General features: G+C 47.6%; 1 protein-coding gene across 4 annotated transcripts in view; it reads right to left on the bottom strand.

The window, feature by feature from the left end:
* The window catches only part of ADAM19 (ADAM metallopeptidase domain 19), a 32,574-nt gene extending 12,143 nt beyond the window's left edge, over nt 1-20,431 (bottom strand). Inside the window, exons 1-11 of one of the 4 annotated variants that reach the window (XM_086852102.1) lie at nt 20,307-20,431; nt 20,014-20,093; nt 16,895-16,965; nt 7,477-7,555; nt 5,999-6,075; nt 4,227-4,419; nt 3,728-3,793; nt 2,357-2,428; nt 1,368-1,534; nt 390-474; nt 5-144 (exon numbers count right to left, since the gene is read on the bottom strand). In XM_086852102.1, coding sequence (XP_086708228.1) covers nt 5-144; nt 390-474; nt 1,368-1,534; nt 2,357-2,428; nt 3,728-3,793; nt 4,227-4,419; nt 5,999-6,075; nt 7,477-7,555; nt 16,895-16,965; nt 20,014-20,093; nt 20,307-20,367 — 1,091 coding nt within the window. In that variant the 5' untranslated portion in view covers nt 20,368-20,431. Of the gene's footprint in view, nt 1-4; nt 145-389; nt 475-1,367; nt 1,535-2,356; nt 2,429-3,727; nt 3,794-4,226; nt 4,420-5,998; nt 6,076-6,236; nt 6,494-7,476; nt 7,556-16,894; nt 16,966-20,013; nt 20,094-20,306 lie in introns of those variants that run through there. The other 3 variants (XM_086852105.1, XM_086852103.1, XM_086852106.1) reach the window with 3 other exon arrangements.
* Between the last annotated feature and the right edge of the window lie 4,326 nt (nt 20,432-24,757).

Here is a 24,757-nt window from a genome sequence, read left to right as displayed (position 1 = left end):
TCACCCAGTTGCAGAAGCCATGATGCAGCCCCCATCTGCTGCAGGGGTGGTACAGCAGCCAGCAGAATCATGATTCATGCCAAAATTGTGTCCCATCTCGTGGGCAATGGTAGCAGCAACACCAATGGCATTATCAGAGTGGTCCTGTGCAAGGTCAAAGAGGCACGTCAGCATTTTACCTGTGCCTGTCCTGTGCACCTCTGGGTCAGTGGGGTGAGGGAACTTCTCATTTGTACATGCCAAAAATATCTACTGAAGGTATTCCTGCCTAAAAGCAGGTGAATGGAGAACTTCACAGGAAATATTTTCTCCCTGGGCTTTAGGAGGTATCTGTCCTATGTATTCACTGCTGGCAAGAAGCTTTAGATTGGGTATTGGCAATTACTTACCATGTTTACTCCTCCTGACTGGAAATCAGAGCACATGGCCATCACGGGAGCCAAGCCTACTGTGGTACCTTTGAAGGGCACACCCCTAAAATCAACCCAGAAAGAGCATGAAATGGCACTGAGGCACTCGAGAAGACAGGCAGAGAAATGCACCCTGCAGTGCTCCTTACACAGTGTCAGGGGGACACATTGTCTTTGTAGTGTCTTCCAGTGCAGGACATCATAGCAGAACTACAAAGCCTTGAGGTCTGTTTATCTTGGACTGCTACTCTGTTTTATAGGCCAGCCAGACAATCCTATTTTTTATAATGGTTTGGTTCCAAAAACTGCTCCTGCTGAGCTTTGCAACAAGCACAGAAAATACTATTTCTGGATCCTTAGCTGATTACTGTTTGTAAATACTTAATTTACCATAAGCCTGATATTTGCCCACTTGGGGATATGGGGACTTGAGAGAGTAGCAGGTAACACCTGAGGTGCAGCCATGCTCTGCTCCTGCCTCTGAGCAGGAATTCTGCACCACCCTGACAGCATCTTTGAAATGGGAGCCCTGGAAATTGTTCTCAGGACATGACCAGATGGAGAGGAAATACAGTAATGTTAAAGGGAAAAAACCCAACCAAAGAAACCAAGAGAAAAGGCTTTGTATCTCTGCATTTCAACCCTACAGGTCCTCTGACTCATCTTGGTGGATGAATTTCCATGGAAGAGGTAAGGAGATCTGAGAGCTGCTGCTAATTGTTCTTCCAATGCCACCTGCACTGCTGGCCAGGCTACTGGCCCTGGTGAGATCAGTGGCCCATAGGTCACAGGCCATCATCAGCTGGCTCCCAGTACCAGGGCTCTGTGTGTCAGTGGGATGGGTTAGGAATGAGCTCTTCCCACAGAGCCACTTTGTGTCCTGGAAGGGTATCGTGGTACAAACTGATTTCCCACCCAACTCAGCCTGCTTGTCAGAAACAGGAGAAAGGAGCTTACGTGATTAATTGGGCATTATCATGTTTTCTGTGCAGCCTCTCTTTGCTGCTCCAGTCCAGAAAGGACTTTAGGGTGGAGTAGGGATTCTCTGTTACATCACATTTATCCCCGTAATTCCAGATCTCCAGCCCCACCAAGGCAATCCGGATATTCAAGGCCCTGTAAAACTAAGATATGGAAAAGAAAGATGATAAAATGAGCACCACAAAGTAATTTTACTGTGTTTTAAATCTTGAATATATACTGCTAATTACTACTAGAGATCCACATGTCCAGAGAAGATGCTGCCTCTGGAAATGCATTTCAGCTTAGGGCTGAGCTCTGCAGACAGAAATGTGCAACCACCCAAAACTCTGAACTTGACTGAAATAGAGACATTGAGCTTTCATTTTTGAATGAATGGCAAAGACATAATCTGAAGAAACAAAGACTGGAGACTGACATCATATTTCATCTTCCAGTATGTCAAAATTCCTGAAAAGAGTAAGAAAATAATCTTCTGCCCATGTCAAGTACAAACAGGAGGAGCATTCATGGATAGCGGGGTGAAGGGAGGGTGGAAGGAGTTTAAGGGGAGCAGAAAGGGAGTAGATCTGAAAAGCAAGGAAGTTTTATTTCAGCAGCACTAGATACCACTGCAGGGATGACTTCTGAAGGCTCCTTCCAGCTCTACTTCCCAGGTTTTCTACCATTTCAAGTGAATGCTTCAGTCCCTTTTCAAAAAGCTTTACTTAGGTAACAGTTTTTACAGAGGTGCAGCAAAACACAAGATGCTCATGCTGCTCCAAGGTAAGGAATGGAGATCCCCCCACCCTGTTCTGGATTTGGAACAAGATAATTGTTTGGCAGATGTTCCCCATAAGTCACTGGGAAGAACTGCCAAAATATTATTTTCTCTCCCAAAAATCCAGCCTTCCTCTGACCCAATTAAATCTCATATTTCATGATCTGGGCCTTGCTTTCCTCCTTTCACACACACCCATTCTCACCTTATCTACGTAATTAGCAGCCTCCACTAATTTGTTCCTTGTTGCTTCAATGCTGAAGCGATGTTTCTGAAACTGAACAAAATGAATACATCAGGCAGCACAAAGGCAACTACAAAGAGCTGAAATGTGTTAAAACAAGCCACATTATTCTGGAAATAAGAAGGTAACTATGAAGTGAAGTCTCCTGCACTGTACATTTGACTTTAAGCTCACCTGTACATGTATATTCAGAATTCATCCCTGGCACCCTGCAGCAGTGATGCTACTCAAGTGGTGGCACAGCACAGCAACCTAAACTTACCAGTGCCCCCAGAGCCAGGGGCTGACAAAGAACTGGCAAACATGCCGGGTAAAATGTGTGATAGCAGAACTTCATGTCTGAGGTCAAGACTGCTGGGCCTCTCATCACATCTCACTTATCGAACCATTTGCCTATTTAAACCACCTGGCAATTAATGAGTTAATTTTAGCAAACTGTTTGGTTCAAAGAGTTAAAGTGGCAAAATGTTCAGATTTTTGTTTAACAGATGACAAAACCTTGAACTTTTCTTCTGATGAGGGACACAGCAAAGAACAGGCAGCTAGCACAACACCATGAGACTGTCCCAGTTTGTCTGATCAAATGGTGAACAACATATGGCCCTTCCTGGGTATTATGTGTTTTCTCAGCTTCCCTGGTGTCCTGCTGCCTAATAGAGAAACCAAAATAGGTTCTGCCTCTTTAGCTTTGTTCAGAATAAATTATAGCCCAGAGCACTGTGTGGTTTTCCCTACTGGAGTTTCAAGTTGTAAATTATGGATAGGACCAGGCTGGCTCCCGTCTGCGCTGGAGATTAAACAATCAGTAAAACACTGTGTGGTTTGCACTGTCAGTGTGTCTGGCCTGCTGTCCAGGCTGGGGATGGGGGAGGGATTGCTGACTTCACTTGGCTTCTCCCAGACCTATTCTGTGATCTGGAGCCTTAAAAATGTCTATTTATATATCTGCTAGCAGCTCAGAGCAGAAGATAATCATGGTTATCTTCTCTAGAGATTAAGTGTACTGCAGTTAGAAGCACATCACTCCTGGAAACCCCCAAATTTCTCTATTCTGAAGGCAGACTCTCCCAGCCATAACTAGGACTGGTCATTGCTACCCTGGGAGACCAGAGCTGACCATCAGGCCTCCAAATCTGACCCTCCAGATCCAAATCTGCATCTGTTTCTGGACCAATGGTGGCTGCCAGGACAAAAGTGGCCAAGACATCTCTCCCTGTCTACTGAGAACCATTGGGATTGCAAGAAAAAACTTGCTGAGCCCCAGCAGCCCTCACTGCCCAAGGGGATGTTCTGTGCCCAGTGCTCTGTGGGTATAAAAATCCCATTTCTTACCTCTGCATAATCAGCCACGAGCAGGAGCTCCACGTACTTTGTAGCCTGCAGAATCTCCCGTTTTACCTGCAGCAGCAGCAACATTGGGTTATTGGGTTACTTCCCCAGTATTCCCCAAGAAACTCTTCACAAAATATGTGTAGAGGTCATTTTTCCCAGTTTGTTTCTCACTGGCCATTCACCCCACCCCGTCATACCCAGGGACCTCCAAATTTGATTCATTTAGGGCAACCAAGGTCAGTACAGCTACAGCACGTGCCCACAAGCCTCATCCCACCTTTTGTTCCTGTATTGGATGTAGGAACAGCCACAGCCCACTGCAGCCCCCAACACTCATTTATTTCCCTGCTGGAGCCACTATTTCACAACCAGCTTGTTGCAAACCCTGCTAAATGTTCTTCATTTCACTTTCTCAGCTATGCTCCTAGAGAACAGCAGGGCTGGGAACAGGTGGGATATTTGGAGCATCATGCATGGACTCGGGCTGAGCTCTGCTCACCCTCTGGCCTGGTGATTTCATCCCAGCTGTGAAGTCCCTGAGCCAATCTTCAGCGGCATCCCCAGTGCCCTGGTAGCCACAGGCTCCTCTCTGCAGCCTCAGGTTGTCCACCCTGTAAATCAGGTGCTGGTTTGGGCTGTCAGGAGCTGGCTCCAAGATATAACTGGAATTGCTGCTCAATACGATAAGTCCTCTGTTGAAATGGGAAGCGATAAAAGGAGAAGTTAATTACTATCACAGCAACTCGAGACAAATCCTTCTGCTGCTGCTGAGCTCCCATCTGACTCTGGCAAGACACTTATCCTTACCAGGCCAGTCAGCTCATTAATAAAAAGGGTGGGAATATTTTGAGTTCAGAGGGGGAAATCCCTGAGCTTCCATATATTAAAATGAATTCAGTGGGCCTCAGACACTGAAAGGCTATTGGAGCATGTGCTGTAACATGAGAAGTTTAACTTACAGTTTTTTCTTTAGGGGCAGTGGAAGATTTTCTATCAATAGAAGAAATTTGCCTTTAACAGAATTGACCTGAATTTTGTCAGCAGGAAAAGTGGAGCTCTCTCTGGGTCATGCACATAGCCAGATGGTTCTAGTTTTCTCAATGAGCATCTTACAGCCAGGAGAGCTGGAAATCTGTGTGTGATGCCCTCTAGAAGATGTGTGGCTTCGTGGGCACCACCCACGCTGTGCAGGCTCAGAGTGAGAAGAGCCACGTGTGTTCAGCTCCTGTGCCTCCCCAGCAGTTAGAAAAAGACACCAAGGAGTTGCCAGCAGACACTGACAGCTCAGGGGTGCAGGAAGCTCCTGCACAGGCACACTGAACATCTCTGTCTCTCTGGAGCTGGAAAGCAGAGCATAGGAAAACACAGGCTGACAGAAGCACGGCACACCTGCCACTGCTTTTGCTTTTGGAGTATTTATTGCAAGCTACAGGTGTCTGAACTGTCCTGTTTATCTCACCGGGCCCTTTGGCCTGTGCTACACTCACTAGGATGTCTCAGGTTTGCTTTGGCAGGGGCTGTTTCCTGGCTGGAGCCAGTCCCATCAGCACAGCTTCCAGCTGGGCTCCCGAGCCCATGACCACTAATGTCAATAAAGCCTGTGTGATGTTTTGGAAACAAACTCTGAGCTGGTGTAAATGAATGCAGCTCCTTGGTCACAACAAACTGCTGCATTTATTCCTGGCTGAGGATACAGACCCCCTTTTTTAGCCAAAGTCTCCATTACTCCCAAAGCAAAGGTTTCACACACACAGCCCTGACACCACCTGGGGAGAAAGCAGAGAGAAGGGCTGACAACACAGGAGGGAGCTCAGACTTGAAGATTTTGCCCCAAAACACAAAGAGAATTGCCAGCTGTGAGAGGCTGGGAGAAGGTTTCTTTACAAGTATAAAGCGCTGGGCTGGGATGTGGTGAGTCCTGTCCCTGCCTGTGACAGCTGCAGCCCAGAGCCACTGACAGGAGTCTTGCTGCAGCAGACTCAAGTGAAACTCGGTCATTGCACCAGTCCACGCTGGCAGCACACAGGGAAAGGATCCTGGAGCTGGTTAGCAGGCCATGGCTACTAATGATACCCCAATTCCTGGATTTTCCCCAACACACCCCTTTCTATGCCCAGGTTGGGTGGCCTTTGAGAGCACTCAGAGAGAAAGAGGGCAGCCAGGCTGCAGGGGGCAGAGCTCGGGTGGCAGCACCTGGGCAGGGGCATTCCCAAGGGCATTCCCAAGGACATTCCCAAGGACATTCCCACATCCCCATCTCCAGGCACTCACCGCAGCCCCCGGCAGGTGCTGAGGGTGACGCTGGAGTGCTCCCAGCCGCGCACGACCCCGTGGTAGAAGCAGTGCTCCTGCAAGGCAGAGGGAGGCAGGGCTGGTGCTGCAGAAACGCCACAGGCACAGCTCACAGACCCTGTTCAGGCCATGGCTCACAGACCCTGTTCAGGCCATGGCTCACAGACCCTGTTCAGGCCATGGCTCACGGGCCCTGTTCAGGCCATGGCTCACAGACCCTGTTCATGCCATGGCTCACAGGCCCTGTTCAGGCCATGGCTCACAGGCCCTGTTCATGCCATGGCTCACGGGCCCTGTTCATGCCATGGCTCACGGGCCCTGTTCAGGCCATGGCTCACAGACCCTGCTCAGGCCATGGCTCACAGACCCTGTTCAGGCCATGGCTCACAGGCCCTGTTCAGGCCATGGCTCACAGACCCTGTTCAGGCCATGGCTCACAGACCCTATTTATGCCATGGCTCACAGGCCCTGTTCAGGCCATGGCTCACAGGCCCTTTCCAGGCGTCTCCGAGTCCCGTGCGAACGCTGCCGACGCTCCAGTAATTGTTCCCTTTCCGCTGCCTCTGGCAGCTGATTATCACCACGAAATCTCTGTGACTCCAGAGTGAAATTTGGCCTCTCAGCTGCCATTCCAGGGCATCCCAGCCGCCTGGGCCAGAGCATCAAGCAGCTCCTTGTCGCCAGCAAAACTGAGAGCTCTGAATCCCCAAGAAAAGACTGGGATGGCTGCAAAGTTTTCTGCCTGTAACAGGAGCTGCCCATCGATGGCAGCTAGCTCTGGGTCGGGTCCCAAGGGATGTGGCAGAGAGAGTGACACCGTGGGCAGTGGGGAAGCCCTGGTCTCAGGGCTGCTGGTGAGACAAAGGCAGCCTCTGGCTGGGACAAGGAGCCTTTGGGGCAGAAACACCAACATATTCATTATATCCCTTGCCCTCACCCCGGGGCAGCAGTGGGAAAGATGATCTCATGGGGATTTTATCTCTTATTTTTGCTTTGTGACCAATGCATAGCTTTGTGTTGCTGCAGCAGAGCCAGCCAAGCCTGTGTGAGATCAGTAATTTATGGGGCTTTTACTGAACGGGAGCTCGCTATAGGGGCTGTTTTCCCCAAAGGCTGGGAAGGTCCCCAGCAAAACTAAAAGCAAGAGGGTGAGTAGTGTGAGGAATAAACAATTCCCCAGCACCCAGAGAGAGGGGAGCAATGCTGGCGGCTGACCTTGGCTCTCATAACAGAGCTCAGGCAAAACAGAAAGATGTTTTTACCATTTTTGGGGGATGGAGCAGCTTTCCCACTGGAACCTCCCAGATCAGAAAGCTGGAATGCCATCCCTTTTAGCTTAAAGCTGTGGGGATCCATGCCCTCAAAAAACAAAAAGGCTCAGAAGGAAGAGGTTCACCTACTTCTCCAAGCCCCAGGCTGGTGTTTCAGGCACAGGAGGGAAGGATTTCTGCACTCACCGTGTGGGTCAGGGGGGTGCTCTGGGCTTGGCCAGTCTGGCTGTAGTGGGTCTCGGTGTAGCCTGGTGCAAAGAGGTTTCTGCAGACACAGTGGAGGGGGTGAAAGAAAAGTCAGTTTAAAAATCAAGATGGTATCACTTTTTTTTACCTGGATTTCTGCTTCTTAAGGGTGTTGGAAAATCAGCTAGATCCAGCTCTTTATGAAGTCAGTGTAAATATTCTTGCTGCTGTGAACCACTGTTGTGGATTTGGGGCAGTCACTGCTTTCTACCCACAGCGTGAAACCACCTGAGAGAGCAGATGAGAGACAGGGATTCACAGCACACCAGCTGTGCTCTGTCTCTACACTCTGCTCTCAGCGTGTCCCTCCTGCCAGGCACTTGTTCAGGGAGCAGTGACAGCTCCTGGTGGCCCAGGAGCCATGAGATCCATGGCAGGACCATCACCATGGGCTGTGCTACCTGTGCAGACCACGCTGTGATGGCAGAGGGTCAGAAGGTGGGAGCACAGCTCACCTTGCCACTGCTGCCCTGGCAGGAGCTGAGCATGTGTCAAGGAGCACATCCACTCCTGGAGGGCCTCACAAGCCATCTAAGTGCTCTTTCAAGCCATTTATTAAAATAAAAAATAACAGAGAGCCTGTCCCTGAGTTCAATTAGGCACCAAGATCCAATTCCAACTGCTGCAAGTGAACAACTCAATTTTTACATGAGGACTTTTAAAGACCCAGCATCCCAACCTAATCACTGGCCCTTAATGGGTACAAGTCTCTGTGCAGTTTTCTCTCTATTGCCAAATTATGCCCCAGATATACTGGGATTAAATTCAAAGCACCAAGTCCAGCATAGCAAACACAACACAGGTCAGTTCAGGACATCTGGGTGCTGGTGTGAGTCCTCAGCTCAAACCCAGACTGTCTCCACTGCCCAAATCTGAGTACGATCATAAATCAATCTGTATCTGCATTTCAACTGCTGCCCAGAAGCTGGTTCACATCTTTGTTATAGGAAAATGCTGATTCCCCAGTTTGAATTTGTTCATGTCATCCCCATGTACACAATATTCTCCCTGTCTTCAACCCAGGATCAGACCAAAAGTCTATAAAAGGAGCTCCTGTGCACTGAATAGAAAGCATTTTGATTTTGTTCCAGAGGAAACAGCCTTCTCCTTCTTTTTAAACATCTGCATTTGCTAAACAGTGATGTAAAAAGTACAGCAAGTCAAAATCTGGGCCAAACCAAGAAGGTCATATCCTGTGTCCATCTCAGCAGCCATAAAATGTAGGTTTAAAGCAGTTTTTAAAAACAATAGTTTGTCATGCAAAAATTTGGAGAAGGATCACAGAACATGGCCTATTGATGAAACACACTCCTGCAGCAGCCCACAGTGCTGTCAGGCCACCAAAGTGTCACATTTGCCATCCATGAGGATGCCACATGCATCCTGGGCAATGTGTTGCCAGATGCAGCTGCAGCTCAATCCCTTTGCACCCCTGTTTAAAGCATGTCATGCTCCAGGATTTAGAAATAAACTGCTAGAAAGTAGGAAAAAAGTTTTCTTCTTTTCTTTGCCTGATTTCTTTAAGCTGGATGAAGAAAGCTGTATCACAAGCAAGCACAAAGATTTTTCCATCTCAGCTTTTGGTACCAGTCACTCAGATCTTATCAACCTTGAAAGCATCTCTGTTTAAAAAAGGGACTGGGTGCCTGTGATATCTAATTAAATTATGCCAGAACAACAAAATCTTTTATCAGTGTTTGAAAGTGCTTCACCCACCTGGTCCAAAGGCCCAGACAGCTAAACCCACAGCTTAACAACAGACAACTGTGCCACTGTTGTGTTTGATAGCATCTGATGTCAGGAAAACAGCAGCTTTTATCTCCACTTTTAAAATTCAGCATAGCCCAGGAAAGCTCATTTTGTGTCTTTCTGATGTGTTAATTCTTATCACCAGATGCTGTCAGTGATCTGGAGGCAAGGCTGCTGCCTTCAGCTGTCCTAGGTCTGTAAACCCAAGATAAGCAACATCCCACAAGACATAACTCCCTTCATCTCCCTGACTGCAGCAGCTTGCTCAGCAAGGGTGCACGAAACAAATATTTAATCAACAGATTGCATTAACTCAAAGGAAATTGCCTTGAGCAATGCTCTGGCAGGTATCTGGTCTGTGTCAGGGGCAGACAGTAAAGCAGTGGGATCTGCCCTATGCTATTAAAGCCAGACACCAGCCCGTGGATTTCCAGTAGCTGAGGCTTTGCACAGCCTGCTTGTTTCATTCCCAAACAAGCACGCTTGTGTTTTCCTCCTGCTCCTTTATTCTTGGAAAGCATTAGCCATGAGTAGCCACTTGATCTCCCCTTCAGCATGGCCCAGGAGGCTCCTCAGAGCTGTGGCTCCTGCCCAGCCCTGCTGCTGAGCTCCAGAGCCCAGGGCACAGCATGAGGCCACACAGCACTTGGGGTGTGCACATCCCTTCCCACTTGCACACTCAGGTTCCAGCCCCTCCTAGTGTGGATGGAGGAGCTCTGCCTGAATTTTCAGGGACACTTCTACAGCTGCTCAGCTGAAAGCCTGTGTCATCTCCACGTTGCAACTTCCAAGACTCCTACTCTACACCACAGCATCCCTAAGAAAAGGCCAGGATCTTATTCTGAGCTTGAAACAGTCATATTTTGAAGACAGCTCCCAGCCTTAATGCAGGGGGGCCCTGGGGCTCTTGCAGCACTGCCAGAAAGGGCTAACACAGGGGATTGCACAGGGTGTGGTGAGGAGGGCAGTGAGGAAAGAGGAAAAACAACAGGACATCTTGCAACACCCTTGGTGTCTTATTTAGAGCCTGTAAAATTTCGTTCCCAGCCCAACTCACTTCTTTAGCAAGCACCAAGCTTTCCACCAACCTGTAAATAAACAGCAAATAAACCTTCTTGTCAGTAGGAGTGCACCAGAGTTATCAGCCAGTCTTGACTCTTTTCCACATGTACTAGTTGTAGGATAAACAGCAGAGAAACACACACACCCCAAAGCCTTCTCTGCCATCATTTCAGGACAATATCCCTGCCAGGCTGAACAGCTGATTCCAGGGAAGCTCAGCCAGGCAAAGCACTAATGGAAGTTTCCAGAAGAGCACAGATCACCTCCTTGCTGGAGAAGGAAAGTCTGGAAAAATGGCACAATTTGATTTTTTCTTCTCAGTTACATTATGTGCCTCAGTGACCATTTCTCCAGCAGCTCACACTGAAGCTGCAAAAGCCTGGATGCAAAATAACATTACTTAAAGGCTTCTGAGGTCCAGTCAGGCAGCTGGCAGATCGCTAGCACACATCATCTTCCTAAAAGGCAGCACAGAGTCTCCCATTAGAGGAGTTATCAGCATGAAGAATTGATGAAGTCAGAGAAAAAGCTGGTTTGGGATGGGAGCACTCTCCTTTGCTGAAGCTCGATAGCAGCTGCAGTCAGTTTGGGGCCAGGGGAAGCTGCACACGAGCACTTGGGATGCTCTAGAGGAGCCTCACCTTTCCAACAGGGACCAGCTTTCAGCAAGATCAGTCAGTCCCCAAGATCCAGCTCAGCCTCCAAGCTCAGGGTGGAATAGCGTGCTCTTGGCAGGATTTGTTCCCCGGAAAGCCTCGGGAGGCAGGCTGAATACAAGTGAGGAAGCCAAACAGAGGGAGCGTGGCTCGGTGCCATAATGTACAGATGGCCTGAGCTGGTTCCTGCTGGTGGCTGTCGTGGAGCCGTCCTGGTCCCGCTCCAGCCTGTCAATGATATCATTGTTTGACACAAAGCCCTCCTCCCTGGGCTGCTCCCTGCCCTGACACAGGGCAGCCTGGCTCTGCTGGGATTCACTGCCAGGGGGTCACATCCTTCACTCATCAACTGAGGTGGTTCTCACCAGGAGAGGCAGGCTGGCACGGGGCAAATCCAGCTCTCTTGGCAGGCAGCTGACCCTGTGGCACTTGGGGATGGGGAAAGGACATGGCTTTCAGCTCATGTGGCCACTGCTGAGGAGCAGCTGGGGGAAGAGGGGCTGCATGGCACACCCAAACACTCCCAAAAACAGCAGAAGGAAATCTGGGGCCCTGCTCGCATGGCCATGTCCTCTTGAGGGAGTGCACATTTCCCAGCTGCTCGAGAGAACAGCTATTTTCTTATTTTCCTGATAAATGGGAGCAGTTTTGCATATAAAACATCACTTTGTCAGCACAAGCCTAAGAGGAGCTCAGGGCTGCCATGACCACACTCAGTTGCACCAGCCTGAGATCACCCACAGGTGCCCAGTGTGCCCCAGCAGCATTCTGATGTTCTTACTCATTAGAGCAAGAAGGACTTTAAACAATTTGGTCCCATCAGCAACTTTGTTTGGGTTAATTTTACAGAGGGGCTAGTCTACATGGACAGCTGCCAGTTTAGAAACACCCAGCAGTATTTAGGAGATGGACATGGTTTTTATTTCCTCCCAAAAAACAAAAGCCAAATGGTCCATGAAGCTCTCGTGAGAAACATCGACATTGATTTTTCAGTCATGGGACTAAGAAAAGTGAAGCCTGCAGTCTCTTACATCTCTTTCCCTGTCCCTTTCCTCAAATCACAATAAATCTGTCCAGCCAGGCTGCCAGCATCTGGGGGTGGAGGGAATTGATTTTCCCAAGAAACTTTAGACATGAGATTTCCATCTACAATTTGTGGTCCCACTCCATTGCCTCTCAACAGGATCCAAGTAGGGTAAGAAGGGGAATGTGAACTCTTGCCTCTCAGTCACTTAAATGTTCCCTAAAGCCAGAATTTATTATCAAAACCTGAAGTGGCCCCATCTTGAACACCACCAGCACATGACTCATGACAACACAAGCAGGCAGGCCTGCTTTCCATATCCATCACTAGTGGGAAATGGGAGATTTCAAACCTCTGGAATATTGCAGTCAAAACCTGGCACTTCTTAAAACCAATGAAATCAATTTTTTTTTTTTTTTCTTGGTGAGTTCCATCCAGATGAATCCTGGAGCTTAAGCTTAAGCTCCTTTCCTCTAGAGCTTTTGCTAAGAACATGTTTATTGTGTAAACACAGCAGTTTGGAAGGAAAAAGTGGCTTCCCAACTATTCAGGTGGAACTAAACAAGCCATTTGTAAGGCTTGGGAAAGCACCACAGACTAAAGACTCTCCATCCACTTCTCCCACCCACATCATCTGTGACATTTACTGTGTAAATTATGTTGCAGGACCCAAGCAAGATTTGTCACACAGACCCTCGGCTTACCAATAGGAACCATAAAGGTTGCCTGGAGAGGAAAAAGGAAATGAAATAAATGGAAAACTGGCTGATAATGAGTCAGTGCACAAAAGATTTAAAAGGCTTCATTTCCTGGTCTCTTCCTCTCTGCCCTACACAGAGGAATCACTGAATATCCTGAGGGAATCAGGAAGCTGAAAAGCAGCTATGGCTTTCCAGGTCCCACCCCTGTTTTTCTGATGATTCCAAGATACAGTAGAGCAGGATAAACTCAATTTATCCCCTTTGCATAACCCTTAACCCCTGCCCATGAAGGAAGCCCATCAGACACTGATGATGTATAGCCCATCAGTGGAATAATCTCATATATCCTTCCTGCTCAGAAACAGGCAGCAGCTTCCTCACTCACTCAGTAGGAGAGGCCCTGGAAGTGTGCAAAAGCAGAAAACAAAGGAATACAGGCAACACACAGATCTTCTACTGCACCACTGAGAGCATCAGGCTGGGTGGGAGCGCTTGTCACCAGCCCAGGTGGGGCCAGCAGAGCTTGGAAATGATACTGCTCCCTATCAGAGTGGCCTAAAACCAACTTTCTGTTGGCTCCTGATGAGCTCTGAACCAGATGAGCTCTGAACCTCCTTTGCTGTGTCCTCAGGCAGCTCCTGCACATCTCCCCTGGGGCTCTGCCAGCCTGTGCAGTGGCCAGAATAAGGAGCTGAAACAAACAGCCCCAGGCTGTCCAAGGAATCCACCCACAGGCAGGGACACCCCCTGGAGAAGCCTCCAATACCCCTGGCAGCTGAGAGGGCCTTTCCCAAGTCTGTTCTTCCCATGAGAGACATGAAGAGGGTTCTTTTTGCTCCCTTTCCTTCACTGAGGTGAGAAGACAAATTCCATGCAGGTTTCTGCTCTCCTCTTCACCAACACAAGGCTCACACCAGACAGTGCTGCCACACACAGTGAGAGGCTCTCAGCCTGTCCCTGCTTGGCTCAAAGCTGCTTTTTATTAACAACTGCAAATGCCTTTTAAAAAAAAAGTCACTTTTCATCCAAGGTTTGCAACTCAGATTCTTCCGCTCCTAAGCCCCAGCCAAATTTAAAGCTGCTTTATAGGCAGCTCTCCATATATTTGTTGTTTGTGTAGCTTTGAGCTTTCCAATCCCACAGCTGCAGGACATGGATTTGAGTCATTTAAAACAAGCCAGAGTCATTTGAGCAATATATTTTGTCTTTATCCTGAAATGCTAGTGTGTCTGAACTCTGCTTGAAACTCCAGTGTGCTTCTGACTTCTTATCAAATGCCTGGACAGGAAATAATGCAATATTATGTTAACTGCTAATGCAATAATTGTATTCACAAATATATGAAGCCCAAATGCAGATGTGTGATGAGTTTATTACAAAACACCAGTTTGGGCACAGCTCTGAAGCAAGATATACAGTAATTTCTGTATTTCACCTCTGTGGATGAACATGATGTCCTTTGCATATGGAATATGAAACTGGATGGTGTGAACATTTCTTCCACATATCAAAACTAGAATGTTTCTTCCAAAGCTAGTGCATCCCTATACAGATTATGACACTTGCCCCATTTTTCAAAGTAATTTTATTAGCTATCTCTCCAGAAGGAGAGTGGGGAGTGTACAATAAGGCTGCCTGATCCACCAAGAACATCACCTGAAGCAGTTTCAGTGGCTTGGCATATCTTCTTTCTAGTTTTGGGAACCACTGGGTAAATCATGTTCCAGGCAAACCCAAATGATGCCAATCTTTTTGTGCTTTCCTTGAATGATGGGAGTCTGGGATGTGGATACAAGAGTAAAATGGGGGCCAGGTGGGAGCATTCACATCCCTGTGCTGAGCCCAGGGACAGAGGGGGAGCACAGCACCAACCTCAGCAGCAAAACTGGTTTCCAAAGGCTCATCTAAACTGGAGCAATTAAATGGCCCAGTACTCTGAGGCTTATTTTAGTTCAAAAAGCCTCAGGTACCTTCCTTTAAGCTGCAGTTCTCTTATGCCCATTTCCATGTGAATCTGCAGCCTGGAGCTTACAGGTTTTGTACAGCTTTGAAGGAACACCTCTCCCTTGGGGAGTTTCACTTTCTCACCTGCTGCCTGGGAAACAAACTATTCTCAGAAGTGCTGGATGCTGCGGCTACTCAGCGCCCCAAACCTCACCCAGAACCTCAGCTTCCCCTGAAAAACAAGCAGTGATGAGTTCCTGGGTGCTGTGAAACAACCCCAGGCTGGGAACCTGAGGGGCCAGGCTGAGTTCTGCCTTGCCACACTCTTCAACAAGGAGAAGAGGTTTGCCTTCACTTAAAAGTGCTCTGTGGATACTGATAAACACACAGGGTTCCCAGGGACTTCTTCATTCCTCTTTTAATTTAAGTCTCTAAACTACTTCAGCTTTCACAAGTCTCTGAGAAGAGGAGCCTTTCCACTAACTGCATTTTGTGATTGTACCATCACCTTTCTTGAGCAAGGACTTGAGGCCTGGCAAGACTCCCACATGAAGCACTGCTGTCTATGTATCGCCTGAATTTTCCACAGAAAATAAAAATTAAAAGCTCCAAACCAGTTGCTGTATTTCATCAGAACATGTGAAGGAGATCCATCCTGCAGTGGAAGTGTGTGCACACACTTCCAAGCCTGTGTGTATACATCTCAATGAATGAAAATGCATTTCAGGAAATAAACACAATAGGAACCTTCTATTATTATAACTTTGTTTACTAACAGCAGCAGAGGGTTTTTCTGTGCTGAAAATAGCACGGCACCGCTCCTGCAAGCACCTGGAGCTTACATCACTGTGCTTGGAGCTCAAACTGATCAACTCAGCAAGGATCCTTTCTCTGGCCAGCTTCTGCTGTGCCAGAAAAATTCACCTTTGCATAGCAAGTGCAGAATCAGCGAGCCCTGGCAGTGCTGGAAGGAGGCCCCCAGCAGCATCAGAGGTTGTGCTGCTTCCAGGCTCAGTTCAGACCTGGCACGGTACCACTGCCATCAGCAGCTGCTGCTCCTCCACACAGGACTGGCTTAGCAGTGCTCAGGGACCTGGTCTTATTTTCCCAGCTCAAACATGCTAAAAACCACAGAATTTATAGCTGTTTCTGTTTAGCTCTACACAGGTGCATGAAAGCATCCTGTTTTTGCAGCACTAGAACTCTCAGTGGCTTTTGTGACTTTTTACAGAAAACACCTCACAGGAGGTACACATCTTCCATCAGCCATCACATTTCAGGTTTTACTGATGACAGTGACAAAAAAAATCTGGTTTTTCTTCAAAACACCCTGAGTATCATTTAGGTATATGCCCTGCCATCAGAACAGTAAGATCTTCTGACACTTCACTCTTTCAGGAGGAAAGCTGAGCCCTCAACCTCTGTGATTGGGACATCCATAAAATACATTTAAAATATAAACAGGGTGATTATTCTGATTCTAGCAGACAAACATTTGGTTGTATTTCCAGACATAAATCTTCAAAGCCATTTAAAAATAAATAAAACACCAACAGTGCAAGTGGACTGCTGAGCAAAGACAAGCTTCTTGCAGCTAAATTCCCAGCTGCTATTCCACTACTGGAAACTAAAGTACTCACAGGGCAGAGGGGCTCTGGGGTGGCCTCCACACCAGGATCCTTCTCTCTGCCTTAATCTCCTGCAGCTTCAGCAGAATTCAGTATGAATCACACCTCATGATAGCACACAGCATTGCTCTGCATTTCAGTTAATGCAAAAACAATTTTTCAGTCTGCTTTATCATGAAGGGCACTAATGGAATTGAAACTGTCAGATCATTTCTCCTAGGAAGCAGAGCAAGACCTCTTTGGATCACAGCAAACAAAATCCTCATTAGAGTCACAGTGACTAAAGCGCTGAGCCACTTGGTAAATAGGGAGCTTCATATCAGCAACATTTTCCAGTTAATGTAGGAAGAATTATGATGTAAAAATAAGTTTACACACTGAGGGCCAGGTCACCATCTGTTTTTTTTGCTGACAAAGCTCTGCTATAGTGTGCTGCTTGGCTGATTAACATCTGAGGGGACTCACAATAACCTTGAAAAAAGTGAAGGACTTCCACATCCTGTCTTTATCAAAACCCTGTTGAAGTCAGTGGAGGTTTTCCTGTTGATCTCACTGTAATCCTAACTCATTATTTAAGTGGGATCACACACTTACCTATTTTTCTTCAGTTCCAAGACAAGCTCCTGACCTTCTGCCTTTAATGTAACTTCAGCTCGGGGTGGATGCTGCGTGCAGGAGAGAGGGTGCCTGTTACTCATACATCATAATTATCAACACATCCACAAATACAAACTGGAAATTGCAGCTGACCTTAAACCACCCTCTGCCTTCCTCCTACTTCAGACCTGAAGTGATGAGGAAGGGATGCACCAGGCACACTGCTGCATCCCACAGCACAGCCATGCAGAGCCAGGAAGCAGCACAGGCATCTGCTGGGATGCTGTACCTGAGCTAGAGACACCACCTGGTGTCTCAGGAGGAATAAAATGCTCAGGCAAGGCAACAAGTCCTGGTGCTGGAGTGCTTGGAGGTGTAGTTGTATGGGAAGGGCTCCCTGCACCTCCCTCTGCTGTAGACTGTGCTCAGAACACCATCACATCCCAGCTTGCCCCAGAGGTTGAAGAGTCAAATATCTGAGCCAGTTAACCAAAGCTTCCTTTGTTGGCACAGCAGAAAGACATTTTTAGGAGCCTATTTCAGGAAGAGAGGAATCACGCCTCTTCCAGAGATTTTCACATTGTTCCTTTACTTGCAGAAAGTGCCAGTAAAAGGCAGGGAACAAAGAGGGACCCTTGGATTCAGACTCCAGCCATTACACAGAGAGTATTTCAGCCCTTCTCCCAGGGCCTGCTGGTTTGAACAGAATGCACCCCAATTTCTTAGTGCAATGGCAAATGCATACACTAACTGCAACATTTAAAAAAAAAAAAAAAGGAACATTCCAGAGACATAAAGCACAGAGTAAAACTTTTAGAGGAGCAGCTAGAAGAGGTTCTGAGGTCTGCAGTGTTGCCTCCTTCAAAGCAGAACCACTATGTAAAGTCAGGTTGGGGTTTCCAAGTCTGAATGCTTTCTTGTAGAGAAAATGGATGAACAAATTTCCCAGAAGAGAAATAGCTCATATTAATATAACAATGCACTTTATTCAGCTGGAAGAAAAAAAGAAATCATGAGGGTTGGTGAAGTCATTAATCTATAGTATTTTCTAAATCACTGTTGGAGGAGACTTTGCAGAACAGAACACTGAAAGTGAAAGAAAGCGAGGCTGACTGAATGGGATGTTCTGTCAGCCCGGAGATATGCTCACTTGCAATTTCTGCAAATACAAATATCTCTTTTAATCAGTTCCCTGTTCATATTTTGAGTTTTGCTCATCCTTCGTTCAGTTTCCAGGACGTGGCATCAGGCCCATGCAGATGATGCAAAGCAAGTTAATACATTTAGGACATACAGAAAGGGATAATTGCAAGAGGCAAGAGCTTCTTTTATTAAATCACAGGTGCTCAGTTCATCTCAGAGTAGGTCTGTGCTTCACTCACTAACATGAAAGCAGTACAGTGTTGCCTTGCCCATAGCTGAGGGTCTCCATCACCATAAAATCTCTTCACAAAGATTGTGCAAACATCATTATTACTAATATCCCCCTCCCTTTTCCTTCAGTAATCCCACTGCTTCAGCCCATCAATTGCTGTGCAAATGAAATAGCCCAGCTGTATAAAAGCTTTGCTAACACTCATTCCAGAGCCAGTGGGAACTTGCCTGAAACAAACCAAGTGCAACCCCTGAGACCCAGCAAATTTATATAAGGGGAAATGCTCTCCAGATGTATTTGCATCACTATCAATAACAGAACCAAAACTTGCAGGCAGTATCGCAAGGGCATCTTAAAACTAAAAGATGACAAGAGAGTCATTGCAGAGTTTTTGTGTGTAATAAGACACGATGAAAAGTTTTAGAAAGTCTCATCTTATGGAAAACACCCATTAATAAATTCCCAAATAACACCACTATATTCAAGAGAAACTGCATGTCACCATAATGCTGAGCTTCCCTTTTTTTGGTTCACAATGTAAAAAACACCCTGTGGACTTTCCTCTTTCTCTTGACCACGCAACTGCGATTACTTCTTGGTTGCAACAACACCAAGTCTGGGAAACTGACCTGTGGTTTGTGTTCGATGCTGTCTGGACCTCAGTGATTGTTAGAGTCTGGAGACTATGGACACATCCCTTCATGCACCCGTGGAACAGCAGCAGGGGTGAGATCTGTACTAACACGGTGTCTGAGACACAGCCAAACCCACCTGAGCTGCTGGCTGGCTTTTCTTACCTAGTGAAGCACCCTCACAGCTGGGATTCACAGAACCAGAGAATAGTTTGGGCTGGAAGGGATCTTAAAGATCATTTTGTTCCATCCTCATGCCATTGGGCTGGAGCACCTTCCACTAGGGAAGGTGGCTCCATGCCCCATCCAGCCTGGCCTTGGACATATCTGGGGATGGTGCATCCACAGCTTCTCTAGGCAACCTCTCCCAGTGCCTCACTGCCTCCCAATCAAAAAATTCTGCCAAATAGCTAATCTAAACCTGCCTTTTTTCAGCTTAAAGCCATTCTCCCTTGTTCTGTCACTCCACACCCTTGTGAAAGGTCCCTCTCTTTTGTTGCTCTTCTAGGTAAAGTGCTACAAGGTCTTTCCAGAGAGCTCTCCAGGATGAACCCAAATTCTCTCAAGTCTGTCTTCATAGGAGAGGTGTTACAGATCTTGGAGCATCCTCCCTGCCCAGCCCTGGCCTAGCTCGGTATCTTTCTTGTGCTGGGGATCCCAGACACAGCGCTGTAGGTGGGGTCTCAGCTGACCAGAGTAGAGGGTCAGAATCCCCTCTCTTGACCTGCTGGGCACACTTATTGTGATGCAGTCCAGGACACAGATGGCTTTCTGAGCTAATCTTCTACAGCAGGTTCTTCTATCCAGCTGTTCCCCAAGCGCCACCGATTGTGCGGCTCCCGTTTCACAGTCACCGATCAGGTAATACCGACCGAGGCTTTAAGGCATGGCAAAGGGCAGGGTGAACGCAGCTCCCAGATGCTCCAGCCAGCTCACACAGCCTTTCCTGCGATCTGCAGGAGCTACGGCAGCTCCTGGCTCATCCCGGCAGCTTCACAAACCCAAAACGCGCACTGCCAGGCGCTGTGCTACCCGCGACATCCCCCCGGCCCCCGCACAGGCAGGTCTGCAAACAAAACAAAGCAAAAGAGGAACCAGGCGCGACCTACCTTGGGGCTGCCGGGGCCAGCCGGGGCTGCCCAGCTCGGCAGCACCACCTCGGGCTGGAGCCGCTCCTCAGCGGCCGCGGCTGCGGAGACAAGAGCAGCGCCTCAGCATCCCCGGCCCTTCCGCACCCCGCGCTCAGGCAGCGCGGAGCCGGGCCGGGAGAGGAGAGGGAGCTCTGTGCTGCTTGTAGGAGAAGGATCCCGCAAGCCTCCCACGCACCCATCCATCCTCCCCCCGTCCCTCCCGCAGGCGCAGCCCTGGCGCGGGGCTGTCGGGCCGGGCACCCCGCACTCACGGGGCGGCGGCCGCAGCAGCAGCGAGAGGGCGATGCCGCAGAGCAGCCCCCGGCCCCGCATGGCTCCGGGCAGGGAGCGCTCCCTCCTCCGCCGCCCTATAAACCCGCCCGGCGCCGCTTGTCCCCTCCCAGCGCGCCACGGCTCCGCCCGGCAGCCCCCTCCTCTCTTCTTGTCCCTCCGCACAGCCCGGGATGCTCCCGGCGCTCCGGAGGCTCTGCCCTGCGCTGGGCTCTCAGCACCTCCCTGGGGCTTTCCCTGCAAAACCTCCCCTCCAGCGCCTTCGCCAGCACGGAAATCCATTGTGCCTCCAAAGCTAGGAAGAAGGGGAGAGCTGGGGGAAGGAAGGAGCTCAAGAGTTGTTTATTTATTTGTTTGCTATATTTATGTGTAATCTTATCATAGCTGATCCCGCGGTTCTAGAGATAGCCTGAATTTCTCCTTTCCTGGGAAATACATTATTCCTGGACAGATGAAGGGATGCAGGATAGATTTTTATGTATGAAAGGGCAGAAACAAAAGGATGTTCACTGCCTCTCTCCCCTTGTGGTCGATGGGAGGGCCAGGCTTGAGGAAGGATTTGGGAACATCCACAGCTCATACTCCCGATGCTGCCCATCGGGGATATCCAATCATCGCCATGAGGCTCCCAAAGGAGCATCCCTGTCTCCTCCTTCATCCTCCAGAGCTGAGCCAAGGGTTGAAGTCCACACATCATCTCTTTGCTGGATGTCTGCCCTTCAGGGAGCTGAGCACCTGGGGGACTGCACGACTGTGTCTCACTGCTGAATTAGCCCGTGGGGTCGGGGTCACACCAGGACAGGGGAGTCCAGGTTAGTGGGGCCACGCTGAGGTTACCAGTTGCAAACACTGGGGAAATCTGTGGTGCTGTAGGAGCTCCTTGCACATGCTGAGCCCACAGAGAGCAGCTGCCTCCCCTGTGTGACTGCCAGCTCAACTGCAGCCCCACTCGAGGCTGCAAGGCTTGGCTGACATGGATTTTTATGGGGTCAGCTCCGAGTGGCAGGAAGAGCCATTACCTCTTAGCCACAGCCTTCAGACAGACATTGATCTGCATTATCCATTCAACCCTTTCCATTCATCTCTGTACTTAAAGTCTCTGTGTAGGTGAACCACCGGGGAAATGAGAAATGGGGAGAATTTGCATGTGGGTAGGTTTTCAGAGTGTGTAAGTAAATCAGGCTGGTAGGAAGTGAATACTCCCTTCAAAATAAAGGTTTGTCAGATAACAGTGATGATTTTATCTCTTGTTGAGAGGGTTATTTATCTCTTTTGTACTGAAGGACTCTGCAGGCTCCTGCCACAGCTACCCAAAGGAAATGAGACTGTTCCCATTTGCAGATACCATTTTGGTTTGTATGTGACATGTGTCCCCTTTGTCCCCTTTGTCCCCCAGCACTTCACAAACTGAATCTCTCTGAGCTTGTGAAGGTCAGTTTATTCCTGATACCACCCTGGCAGAGGAAAGTCAGGCACTATAGGGATACCTAGAGGGAATAATCAGGGTGAGAGAGCTTATAGTGACATTTTTGCTGACCAATGGAGAGGTCACGAATTTTCATGGCACAACTAAATCTTCTTGCTTTGAGGAGCAAAAAAATATGGGGGCAAAATTTCAGCTCTTTCCTAATCATATGGTATATCCTGAAGGGAATTCTTGATTTTCATTTTCCTGTGAATTCCCCTACTTATTTATAGATGCCTGTAATATAGAAGAAAACAATGGCACTATTGTGCATGTCTATATTATAAATAAGTAAAAATGCAAGCCAAATTTAGACACAAATTTAGCTACTCTGCTTTCATCCCTGCATAAAATTTCTGCCTACCCAAAGGGAAAAAACCAACGCTTTGATGAGGAATATGTATACTTGTACTAAAAGATTGTCACAAATCTTCTCAGTATAACAAATCTTCACAGGGACTGCTTGATACACTTCTCTAAAAGAAGATCAGCTCAAAAAAGCACAAAGTGCAATAAAATGAGCTTTATTTTAAGAATATTAAGATATTTAGGCCAACACCTATTTGCTTGTGATTGTTTTCAGCGTTCAAGTATCATAAAAATAAAATATGTGTAATATTTGCATTTGTTATATAGTGATATTTTTACCTTTGGATCTTGGTAATATGAGAACAGATATCTCACTTTAAAACCACCAGAAACTCCCTGTATAAAAATACAGCAACAGCCTGTGGTTATATATAGGTTAATCTATCTATCTATCTATCTATCTATCTATCTATGATATATCATTTACATTACTGAGACATTATTGCATGGAAAAATTCAGGGTATTTTAGCCTGATTAACAGGGTTCAGGTGTTATAATGCTGCTTCTGGCACAGGGTGAGTCAGATCCTGCCTGTGCCCACCTCTTCAAAACCTCTTCCCCAAAGTCAGCTGGACATTTGCTGGATTTCACAGAACAAGGGCAGACTTCTGGTTGTCTAAGAATTACACAGGCTCAGACTCATTTCCTCCAGGATCCGAAGTGCCTGATTAAGAGTATCAGCTGAGGATTTCAGGTCTGCTCTGTTCCTTCATCTGTCACATCCCCCGTGGCCAAGGCACGGAGCAGCAGCCTCTGAGCAAGGGTCCCTCATTAAGCTCAACAATGAGGTGTTTCAGCCTCCCCAGGGCAAAGCTGATGACAGAACTTTTGCAAAAGGGGTCCTGCACTTGCTCGACAATTTTCAAGATGATTTAATGCTATTGTTGTTAGCTGGAGAGCAAAAGATGACCATGCTCCCTTTGTTCATAGTAAATCAGGAATTAGGCACCTAGAAAGAAATGGACCTAGTGAGAGGAAAGTGCACATTCAAGAAGCAGACTTGAGCAGAGAATGACTGAGACGTGTATCAGAGCCCAGGAATATTTCACTGGGACCCTCTCTTAGGGAAGGCTGTGGAACAAAGTGCTCTGAGAAGACTCCTGCTGACGCTGAAGGAAACATTACCCAGAATCAAAGTCTTAGCAGGAGAAGGGAGAGGACTGTCCTGCCTGACCTCTGCATTACAGACACTCTCACTGATGAGAGAAATGTTATGACTTTGGCTGACTTGAGCAGAATGTGAAATCTCCCATTTTACAGAACATTCTTCTGGTTCAGGTCATTTGAAATGATCAAAGGAAGGAGGCTGTGAATCCATGAAGGAAACTGGATATTCAAGAATTAACTCCTTTTTTCCAGTGTCTTAACAGTTGAGAGCAGCTTCAGCTGACCCAGAATATTCTGTTTAGCTTTGCTTTTCCACCACCCATATAGGACAGCAGGAATATTTGGAAGGCCCTGGAGCAGCTGTCCTGCCAAAGAGGGAGAAGTGCTGTAAGATGATCAGGAGCTAGACAAGGGCTTGTCCCGATGTGCTGATAGCAAAAGGGTATCAAAGCACTCCCTGTGCTTCTTTTTAAGGGTGGGTCACTGCTACCACTTTCTGCTATAACTTTTGTCTCATTCCTACAGGCAAGTGAACTTGAAGATGATTATATCTGCAGAGACGTCTTTTTAACTCTATTTCCACATGTGAAACACTTACAATCCTTTCTGTGCTGCCTGCAAACTTCTCCAACACAACAGTGATTGTGACTGAAATAGTTAATTCTAATAAGAGAAACAGGCACAACAGCACAAGGGCTTTTAATAACATCCAGTCCATAAACTGTCCAGTAAATAATTTTGGAGAAAAAAGTTGTCTCTGTAAATGGATAGCGATGGGAAGCACTGAGTGTCTTTACACTTTTACTGTAGAAGGAGGAAAACAAACTTTGTACAGAAAATCTTCATCTGTTTTTCAACCTGAGAAGGATGCAAGGTGTTTAAGGTAAACAGTAAGGAAGAAAATAATTATAAGAGAGTAGAACATGTTCCTCTTTTGCCCCAGTTACCCTCTGCACTGCCATGAAGGTTTGCAGGAGGCCACACAGTCACCAAGGCACTGGCCCTGCCTACCCTGGCCGCCACACATTTCAGGAGGAGAAGTAACAGCACAGATAGTTGGCACTTGAGAAAATCTGCGTTAAGGGAATGTTTGTGGGTGATCTGAAAATTACCTAGAAATGGGAACTAAAAACCTCTTTGATCATGTTTTCCCAGCTGCAGGGCTCCCAGACATGCAGAGGAAGCCAGGTTTGAGTGGGTTGTTTGTGTAACTTCCACTTCTGTTGTAGACAAGACAGGAGAGCCTTCAAGAGAGCTCAGCTGAGGGCTGGCTGCAGTGACACCAACCTGCAGACACAGACCCCCAGCAAACTCTCCAGGACATCAGCTCGAGCTGGGAGGGGAAGAGGGATCACCCTCACATGTAGTTTCCTATTAGTATGTCCAGGATGTGTTAAACCAGTCTTCCCTTTCTCTGGGCTTGGTAGAATTAATCACAACAGTTTTGTATCATTCTAGTTCTGGTGCATTGAAGTATGTCTAATATCCTA

This window comes from Cyanistes caeruleus, chromosome 15 (genome assembly GCF_971803275.1).
Source record: "Cyanistes caeruleus chromosome 15, bCyaCae1.hap1.1, whole genome shotgun sequence".
NCBI classification, from domain to species: domain Eukaryota; kingdom Metazoa; phylum Chordata; class Aves; order Passeriformes; family Paridae; genus Cyanistes; species Cyanistes caeruleus.
The sequence above is the reverse complement of the archived record's forward strand: the minus strand, read 5'-3'. Positions and strand labels throughout refer to the sequence as shown.